The 10,389-nt window shown below is 46.4% G+C and overlaps 1 protein-coding gene across 1 annotated transcript; it reads left to right on the forward strand.

Moving 5' to 3' along the window:
- Nucleotides 1-213: 213 nt before the first annotated feature.
- Nucleotides 214-3,220, forward strand: LOC115097611 (cocaine- and amphetamine-regulated transcript protein-like). The gene is made up of 3 exons (XM_029613550.1): nucleotides 214-333; nucleotides 2,314-2,397; nucleotides 3,113-3,220. The coding sequence occupies exons 1-3, from the start codon at nucleotides 214-216 to the stop codon at nucleotides 3,218-3,220; spliced, it is 312 nt and encodes a 103-aa protein (XP_029469410.1).
- Nucleotides 3,221-10,389: the final 7,169 nt, after the last annotated feature.

Raw genomic sequence — 10,389 nt, forward strand, 5'->3', positions numbered from 1 at the left:
AGCCCAGGGCTGGCACATTTTCTCCGGGGGGAACCATCACGGAAAACGAGCAGTTCACCAATCAGGTAGCCAGGGACGTGCAGCAGAGTCATCAGAGCGCCGATGACGGCAGAAGATAAAGGGAGGTGGCCCTGAGGGGAGGGGGGGGAGGTGTCTCCGCGCCTTGGAAGTAGCTCGCGTCCCCCTGGCAGTCCGCCGGTGACTTTCAGCACCATGGCCAGCTGCCGGCTAGCGCTGCTCTGCCTCGCCTGCTGCGGGTTCTGCCTGCTGGCTGCGGCGGGCGAGGTGAGGTCCGCAGAAAGCGCCAATAAAAGCCAAGAAGAAAAAGAGCTGGTAAGAACGACATCTCGCCCCACCCGAAACGAAACGAAACGAAATCACCCGCTCTGCCTGGCTTGGGGGCAGGCAAGTGAAGTCAGACTGAACACGCCGGGGAGGCAGAGCCACCTCTGGACAAAGTGCCTCCAACAGGTGTCGCAGTCCTGTAATCCCGGAAATAGTTTTTTTAGAGAGTTTTCTTAAATCGTTTTCTACCCTAAAATGCTTCCATTTCTTTTGTTTCAAACGTCTCTTCAATACTAATCGGTTCGGATGCCTTTGTTTTGTGGAAGCTACTGCACTTCCCCATAAAGACACCTGAATTACTTCAGGAGGTCACATCTCCTGTATTATTCTTTTGTGAGCAAAAAATTCCGTTTTGTTTTTTTTTTTAATGATTTTTTTTTCCGCCGCAAAGGCTTCTGTCTACGGTTGTATCTGTGTTATCAGGAGGATCATAGAAGCGTGAAGGAATAAGGAAAACGTTAATAAATGCAAGCTTATTATTACTTTATTTGCAATAATAAACTCATAATGACAATTATTGTCGTTATTATTATTAAAATAAAAAAACTTTTCAAAACATTCACAGACAGGAAAGTTTAGAAATAGTTCATATATTAAAATAAGATTTTAAGCTCTACTTTCTCTTTTCTGAATGTAAGATTCAGTTTAACATATACGAATATAACTTACTAGCAAGTTTCAACGCGTTCTTTTTTAAATACGGCAATCCTGGAATGACTGGAAAATTATAAAATTGCAGTATCCCTGGCGCAGGGGAAGCTCTTTAATATGGCTGAAACGGCCTCTGCTTTTACTGAGCCTACATGTTTTACTTTTCTATTTTATTCGCCGGTCCTTACCTTCGCCTCTATGTGTGTGTGCCCGTGTTAGGGGCAAAGACGGAGGCACGGTATTGCTGATCTTCAGAAGGATGATTGCATGACAGCGAGCATGTCTGGTGTATCTCTCTAGCCTCGGAGTATAAAATCTGTCAGCAGCTTCGGGCAATCCGGAGAAAGGAGGCGGCTCACCTGGCACTGACAGCTGCTTGAGCCTCTCTAGGACTAGGCGGAGAAGTTTGAGATTTGTACCCAGTTTAGAAGAAGCTGATACTTCATAGTATCAGTGTCGATTTAGGTGGACAAATTCTAGCACAGATTGGAAAGTTAATTAATTGTAACATCAGGAGCTCGAGGCTCAAGTGTAGTGTGGTGGCCAATTCATTGGATTTCTTGTGTGCGTGTATGAGAGAGAGTGTATATGTGTGTGTGTATGAGAGAGAGAGTGTGTGTGTGTATGAGTGTGTGTACGAGTGAATATGTGTGTGCATGAGTCTGTGTGTGTGTGAGAGAGTGTATATGTGTGTGTGTGTGTGTGTGTGTGTAGGAGTGAATATGTGTGTGTAGGAGTGAATATGTGTGTGCATGAGTGTGTGTGGTGTGTGTGAGAGAGAGTGTATATGTGGGTGTGTGTGTGTATGTGTATGAGTGTGTGTGTGTAGGAGTGAATATGTGTGTGCATGTGTGTGGGTGTGTGTGAGAGAGAGTGTATATGTGTGTGTGTGTGTAGGAGTGAATATGTGTGTGCATGAGTGTGTGTGTGAGAGAGTGTATATATATATGTGCGTCTTTGTCAGTGTGTTCGTGAGTATGCCTATATTGGTTCTATATTGCAAAGATAACTCCCACTTTATCCCACTCATCCATCATCCGTCAGAACGTGTAATATTTCTTAACCAGAATCGTATCCTGTATTTACATTGACATCATTTGGCGTAGTGTCAATATTGCTTGATGCATACTTTACATAATTCATTACAGTAATTAATGGGTGTGATTTAAATGCAAAGTCTGAACGTCCCCCACGGCCCATCTTTAGCACCTGGGTAGGCGCAGGAATCTATCCCTGATGGCTGGGACTCGTCAGGCACTCAGCAAGTGAGGAGGCGACGCTTGTTTCTGACGTCTCGGGTCTCGTTGTTCCTTGCAGATCGAAGCGCTGCAGGAGGTCCTGGAGAAGTTGAAGAGCAAACCCATTCCTTCCCTGGAGAAGAAGCTGGGATGGATGCCCTCGGTAACCCAAGCCTTTTTTTTTTTGTGGGGGAGGGCGGAGGATTCCAGAGGTTTGGGATGAGAAAGTGGGGTTTTTGTTGTTTTTTTTTATTAGGAGACAGTCTCCCTGCCTACATGGGCTTCCGGCTTGCTATGTGCACAAAGGGAAAGAATGAAATTATAAAGAGTTTCCCTATCCCGAGAGTTCACCCGAATGCGATCATAGGAAGGACCCAAAGCATCGCGGCTCCCTTCTCCCACCACCAGTGCCAGCGGGGGTCCCGAAGGAAGGGGAGGAACGGGAAAGGCTGGAGGAGAGGCGAGAAGAGGACAGGATAGGGAGGAGGGGAAAGGGACGAATACGTTTTAGAGTACGGATGAATCCTTTCCTGAAAGTAAACAGGAAAGGGGCTAAGACATCCGGACAGGCACCGTTAATTTTAGGGACTTGTAATACCCTCTTCTTGTTTTCACATCACAGCACCTAAGCGCTTATCCATTTGACACCGAAGGGCAAGAAAGTCACGGGGTCGAGCCCCGAAACCAAAGATCAGAGTGCAATGTGCTATTTTCAGGACGGTAGATGTAAACCCTCCCCGCCCTGCTGCACTGGCGTGTGTGCGGCTGAGCTGAGCAGTCGGATCTCCTGGCAGGTCCTGCTCAGCCGGGGAGAGGCGGCTCTGGCTTGCAGGGGTGAACTGTCTGTCCTGTGACCTTTCTTCCTGCCTTTCTTCTAGTGCGATGCCGGGGAGCAGTGCGCAGTGCGGAAAGGGGCCCGCATCGGCAAATTCTGCAACTGCCCCAGGGGCACCGCCTGCAACTTCTACATCCTGAAGTGCTTGTGAGAAGGAGGGCAGGGAGGAGGAGGAGGTAACCTGGACCCAGGACCCAGCGGGGGCCCCCCCCCCACTACCCCTTCAGGACTCGGACTCTCTTAATGTCCCGGGGAAAGAACATGGCTTAAAGTGGGTCTGGGATGCTTGTCTTTGTGTGGCCCCCTCACACATAATATGTTCCTTCTCCTGTAGCCCTTCCCCTCTCGTGCGACCCCCTGCTCCACCAGGCGTACTTGCCCTCCCTGAGGGACCCCTGTCCCTGACATCCTCACCCCTGTGTCACCCCCTCTCCTGTGACCCTGCTCCCCCCATTCCCCTCCTTACCCCTGTCCCCTTGGACTTCTTCCTGACCTGCCCCAGGCCACATTCCCTCCTGATGACCCCTGTCCCCTGTGACTTCCCCTCTCCTGCGATCCTGCTCCCCAGGCGACATTCCCTCCTGATGACCCCTGTCCCCTGTGACTTCCCCTCTCCTGTGACCCTGCTCCCCAGGCCACATTCCCTCCTGATGACCCCTGTCCCCTGTGACTTCCCCTCTCCTGCGACCCTGCTCCCCAGGCCACATTCCCTCCTGATGACCCTTGTCCCCTGTGACATCCCCTCTTCTGCGACCCTGCTCCCCAGGCGACATTCCCTCCTGATGACCCCTGTCCCCTGTCCCCCTCACCCCTATGACATCCCCTCTCCTGTGACCCTGCTCCCCAGGCCACATTCCCTCCTGATGACCCCTGTCCCCTCTGACTTCCCCTCTCGTGTGACCCTGCTCCCCAGGCCACATTCCCTCCTGATGACCCCTGTCCCCTGTCCCCCTCACCCCTATGACATCCCCTCTCCTGTGACCCTGCTCCCCAGGCGACATTCCCTACTGATGACCCCTGTCCCCTGTGACTTCCCCTCTCCTGCGACCCTGCTCCCCAGGCCACATTCCCTCCTGATGACCCCTGTCCCCTGTGACATCCCCTCTCCTGCGACCCTGCTCCCCAGGCCACATTCCCTCCTGATGACTCCTGTCCCCTGTGACTTCCCCTCTCGTGCGACCCTGCTCCCCAGGCGACATTCCTTCCTGATGACCCCTGTCCCCTGTGACTTCCCCTCTCGTGCGACCCTGCTCCCCAGGCGACATTCCCTCCTGATGACCCCTGCCCCCTGTCATCCTCACCCCTGTGACATTCCTTTCTGGTTGAGCTGACCTCAGCGTTTTCAGTTTATTTCTTTGTCCCCAATCTGGATTTGTTATTGCTTTTTGACTTGAATTCTGAAGGTGTGTATTTTTTTTATGCATTGAAGAATAAATGCCAGTGAGGAGTGAGGCCATTTCTGTCTCCCTGGCCTGGAGCCTGTTACAATATCCTGGACAGAAACTTTCTCTTGACGATTTTTTTTTATTGGTGGTGCTACTAAATTCTGGTTCTCCTCTTTTCCCAAGACAGCCAGCGAGCTTTGTACCGGGGTATTTCAAACACACACACAAAAAAAGAAAGGGTTGTGTTTTAAGCTTGCTCCTGTGTATTTGAAACTCTAATTGCAAACAAAAGAACGTCACCCTATGCCTAATGCTTTCTAACCTTAACCTGACTCTGAGCAATCTCCTTAATCACTCTCTGTTAGGAAAAGTAGAGGGGACCTAGCTCTTCACTCTCAAATATAAAACTTGTTCAAAGAAAGTCGGCAAATTGGTTGGGTAGAGATGAGATGGCAGGCCAGGAGCCTTTTCTTGGGCACGTGTAGCCAACACTTTGGAGAAATTGCTGCACTATTCATTGATTGCACAGCTTTCTAAAACAAGCAGGCAGTTTGTTGAGAGGAGACCCTGATTTGCTGTTCCTTACACGCCCTCTTGCCCTGCTCTGTAGCCCGCTGTAGATACCTTTTACACTTCCACAAAGTTTGGTATTTTCCTGTGGTCACACACTGCAGAACAGATCTTCTGACTTTTCAACCTACCAGCATCCCAGCGTGCGCCCTGACGTACCCCCAATCTCAGGTTTAGGAAAACGGCAGTGATAGTTGTGAGCCTTCGAGCCGCTCTACTTCTTACGGCTGTAAGGGAGGGTTGTTGGCTTTGTTAAATTCTAGTTCTCATTTTCCTTGACATGAATGGAAAGAAATGTCTCAGAACTCTGAGCCTACAGGAGGGACATCAGATCTATAGAGACCCGATGACGTGCAAGCTTTAATCTGCTCACTGTCGTGTACCTTCTGCTCAGATGTGCCCAACCTCTGTAAAATCTTTCTCGGGCCAATTCAGTACAGGGCTCTGGGCCATTGCACCCTTTCAACACGAGTTTGGCCGCATGTTTTTAAGGGGTGTCTATACCCCTTATACTGTAAGGGGTCTAGCACCTTGAAAAAGTGCAGCCAAACCCCCTGAAAACAAATAGTACTCATCACATGCAAATGCATGTGCATGCTGATGAGCCTATTAGTCATTCACCCGGAATTCAAAAAGTAAAATGTGCATCCAAGCCCTGAAAAGGGTACAGAAAAACAGAAAATACTGCTTTTTTTGTACACCCTCCAACTTCATATCCCAGCAATATTAAGTCAGAGGAACCAAAAATGTAAAAAAAAGTAAAAAAAACCCCAAAACATTACAAAATTTAAAAAAAATATGCTGGCCAGTCTGGTTAGGAGAACGGACGCTCAATTTTACCGGCATCCATTTTCCTAACCGATCGCTGTCAGCGGGTTTGAAAACTGACGCTCCAAAAATTGAGCAGAACCATCTCTCCTGGGCCTAGGAAGCACTAGGGGCATGTGACTGTCCCTAGCGCCTCCTTTTAGCGGGACCCCTCATTTAAATATAGGATCGCGCGCCCAGGAGAGGTGGCTGGGATTGCGTCGGGAGAGCGGGCTCTCAACTCGGAGAGCCCTTTCTCCTGCGATCTTTATTGAATCGGCATGTCTGATTGCCGTCTGACCCAAGCACAGAGGTACAAATCATCAAAATCCCTTGTGACTTGAGGAAGACTTTCAACAGCTTTAATAGGAAGGTGATGATGAAGGGCAAGCACTGATTTAGTGCACTGAAGCCCATAATTCACTGCAATAACCAGCAGGTGCTGCCAAACACTTCCCATCAGACAGAGCCAGACGCAGGCAACGAGGCTCAGGAGATGCCCAGTGCTTTATTGTTTTTTTTTATCAATCATTTCAAACAATAATAACAGAAATAGTTTACAAGAGGTTTGCAAGGCATTTAGTTTAACTTTATCCGGGCTACCTCCTGGTGGACAAACACTTTTATAGGCACCAAAAGTAGACAACATTTCAGGAGGAAAACAACTGAAAATCCAAAAAACTCAATCCTTCTGGAGCTCTTCTAGAAACAGACTTGTGACAGTGGGGGGAGGGGGGGGGGGGAATAATTACTGCTCCCTCCTTGTTTTCTAGGGACAGGGTGGCTGTGTGGTGGAAGAGTGAGCTGCTGCCCTAATAGTAAACCACTGGGTAGAGAAGGAAATAAATCCTAAGAGCTCTAGCTTGGAAAAATGAGTTTTAGCAGGGAGGTGAAACAGTGGCCTAGCCAGAATTGATTTTTTGGGTGGGCACAAGGTTAACATGGGTGGGCTGTAGGCATGCAGGTCTGAGACCTACTAATTGGATTGTTATTGATAAATAATGCCATATACTGCACCCTGACAATAGCTTTCTAAGTAGTTTGCAACAGCCATTATGTATCATGCATGAAACTTTAAAATATTTTACCTCAATTATTTCAAGCACTTACCAGCAATAAAAATTCCTTATTAATCTGTACTAATTTATTTTATATTTATTGCAGTTATAAAGGCACAAGTATACAATATAAAAAGCAAATAAAACAAACAGATCAAATCAATCATGTAATAAAACAAAAATCAATGAATTCTTTCATGAATGCTCTTTGCACAAAGCCAGAAATCATCATAACTGCAATAAAATAGCATTAATCATCAGAACAGGTGCAGAGCAGAGCTAGAACAATTCACATTACAGCCAACAGGAAAAAAAATATTCAAATTCTGGTGTCACTTCAGCAAAAAATATCCCACCACTGCTATTTTGTGAAATAACACAAACTCCTGCATAAAAAGAGACTTCTAGAACCTTGCCATACAGTCACAGCACTGACTCTCAGGACTAAAATAACAGTAACCTTATGAAAAAAGCAGCAATGCAAATCCTACACCAGGCCCTAGAACATTAATACACCAACTACTGGAGTACCGGAACAAGCCAGACTGCTACAGAGAAACTACATGCTAGCAGAAATACTGCACTCCAGTCACACACACACAGGCAAAACAGTCCGACCATTACCTAATATAGAAATAAGAGACTACAAATTAGAAACAGAAATATGCAGACAAAATCAAAATAGAAAGCCTGAGAAACTAAAGGCTCTGATCAGTGGAATACTGAAGAAAGAGCAAAATACAAAAATATAAGAAACGTACATTCCCAAAGATGGCATATTCCAATTGCTAAAATCTCAGAATATATATATATATATATATATTTAGCTTTGTTGTTTGATCTTTCTATTTTTCTAATCAGTTGGTCCCAGTCTCTTTTTTCCCACTTTTCCCTTGTTGGTCATTTCCTAATTCCTTTTTAGGGTTTCTCTTCTCGTTTTGTTTCTTCTCCTATTGTCTTCTTCCCTTCCTCCCTCACTCACACACAGGCTCATGATTTCTCTCACAGACTCCCTCACACACACAAACTCTCACTCTAATATGCTCTACCATACACACACACACCCACACACACACACACAAATTCTCACTCTTGCATGCTCTACCACAACAAGCTCTCACTTTCTCACACACACCCCCCCAGCTCGCTTTCTCACACGCACAGATGCACACCCAGGTTCCCATTCTTATACACACACAGACACAGGCTCCCATTCTCTCTCACATACATATATGCCCAGGCACCCATTCTCACCCCCTCCTCACTCCCTCCTCATGCCTCCAGGATCCCATTCTCACCCACACACATTCAAACTCCCATTCTCACCCACACCCACACACACACACACACACACGGGGCCTTTTCATTAGGCACAGTCTAACTCCTACTTCCGCTGCTATGGGGATGGGATCCCGCAATGGCCTTGCAGCTCCAGCCCTCCTTTTTGCCTTGATGGGGATGGGATCCTGTGATGGCATTGCTGCTCCAGCCCTCCTCTTCGCCATGGCGGGGATGGGATCCCACGACGGCATTGCTGCTCCAGGCTCCATCCCTCTTCCAGGTCAGACAGCCCTGGTTGGGTGGGCCTGAGCCCAAAGTGGGTGGGCCATGGCCCACCTGTGGCTATGCTACTGAGGTGAAACTACAGGGAGGGTGGATCCGTCACAGCCGGGGAGAACATTCTGGGTCCAGGTGATCCTTTGACTCTTCCTTCATGGAAGGAGACTCCACCAGCCTCTTCCAACTGGGGCTCCTCTGGGACAGAGACTAGTAGGTGATTTTCAGATAGACCTGTCCTGGCAGGGGATTAAGGAAATAAATCCTAGACAATCCCCATTTTGTTAGATCTCACCCCCTAGAAAGCCAGTTACTACTACTACTTATCACTTATATAACGCTACATACATAGACCTATGCAGACCAGTAAACATACACATAGGGGATAGTCACATCCTCACAGAGCTTACAATTTAGTCATGAAATGTCCCTCTGTAGCCAAGAGATGGTGATGTTTATGTAGAAACTAAAGCCATTTTCTCTCTTTCTGTTCTCAGTACTTCTGACTTTAATCATTCAGTAAAATGCAGGAAATTGAGTTCACTTTATCTCTTACTGTGCATGGCTGCGGCTGTCAGAAGGCGTCCCCATTGCTCACATTTGCTGCTGAGAACACCTCTGTATTAATCTGCTGCATCTAATCCCAGTTTCTTGTTGGTTCTGTTCAGTCTTGCAGAAACCTTTTCTATCTTCTGGCTAGGACGCAAGGTGGAAAAAAGCTCCCGCTATTCAAAAGGAAATGTATCCCTGGTGTAAACCCACAGGAGGACAGGGGCAGGGACACACCCTGAAACAAGGAACGGGGTCTCTTTTGAGGTCACGTCTTTTACCTCTTCATGTTTCTCCTTCATAGAGCCTCTAGTGGGCAAGCCTCTTTATCAGGAAGTTAAAAATGGCTGTTTGGCTCATCCGGGCTGTATGATGTTACAGTGACGTGAAAGCATCCATGGACCAATCAGACACCAGCGTATGTGTGTGTGTTTGTGTGTGATGTCATCTTTGACCTCATGCCAAGCGCATGCCTGCATATGTCATCAAGCAAGCAGGTAAGTATACATTACCTCTATATGACTGAAGTAATACTTTGAAAGCTGAAGCCAGGTATTCTAATCAGTGCCTGCAGCTGTAATGTTCATTAATATATATATATATATATATATATGTGTGTGTGTGTGTGTATATATATATATATATGTGTGTGTGTGTGTGTATATATATATATATATACACACACACACACACACACACACACACCACCAATGCTGCAAATTACTAGAGTGCATAACAATCATGAAATGACTCCTAGTGAAAATCTTACCTGAACAAACAAATAACTTTTAAATGCCTAAAAAGCCCTATAACCACACAAATTCAACCACAGCAATGCAGTAACAGCACTCTTATCAAAACCACACTAGGACAAGGTATATATGGAAACCCAAGGAGAGCCACAACAAATAACCAAAGAAAGAAAGCTAAGATGGTCTTCCCAACAACAAGTACCAACACTCCCATTTTATCCTTCTGCCTAACTTTTACACTTCTACTATTCAAAAAAAATTCCCATGATAAACGATCTACTAGAGGAATTAAATCCTTCTATCTTCTGCATTACTGAAAACTGGTTGAATGACAAAGACAATGTGTAACTAAGTCAAATTACACACCCCAACTACAACGTCTTTCACCTCCCAAAACTTAATCGTAAAGGAGGAGGTCTATTAATAATCAGTAAAAAAGATCTCAAACTAAAACCTTACAAAATTGAGATTAACCCACCCTTTGAGGTAGCAATACTAAAATCAACACAACTAAACATAGGGTTAAGTCTACTGTTCCCCTGAAATATTTCAAAATGACTGCTCACCACTAATCAAAATATTTACAACAGCGTTTCCATCTCCTGACTCTGTCTCCTGACTCTATCCTAATAGCAAGAGACT

Source organism: Rhinatrema bivittatum, chromosome 8, assembly GCF_901001135.1.
Source record: "Rhinatrema bivittatum chromosome 8, aRhiBiv1.1, whole genome shotgun sequence".
Classification (NCBI taxonomy): domain Eukaryota; kingdom Metazoa; phylum Chordata; class Amphibia; order Gymnophiona; family Rhinatrematidae; genus Rhinatrema; species Rhinatrema bivittatum.

Bases quoted from the DNA above. Each gene is read 5' to 3' on its own strand.
- LOC115097611 (XM_029613550.1), top strand. From the start codon at position 214: ATGGCCAGCTGCCGGCTAGCGCTGCTCTGCCTCGCCTGCTGCGGGTTC. The intron at 334-2,313 runs GTAAGAACGACA...TGTTCCTTGCAG, and splicing joins GCCAAGAAGAAAAAGAGCTG to ATCGAAGCGCTGCAGGAGGT. The intron at 2,398-3,112 runs GTAACCCAAGCC...CCTTTCTTCTAG, and splicing joins AGCTGGGATGGATGCCCTCG to TGCGATGCCGGGGAGCAGTG.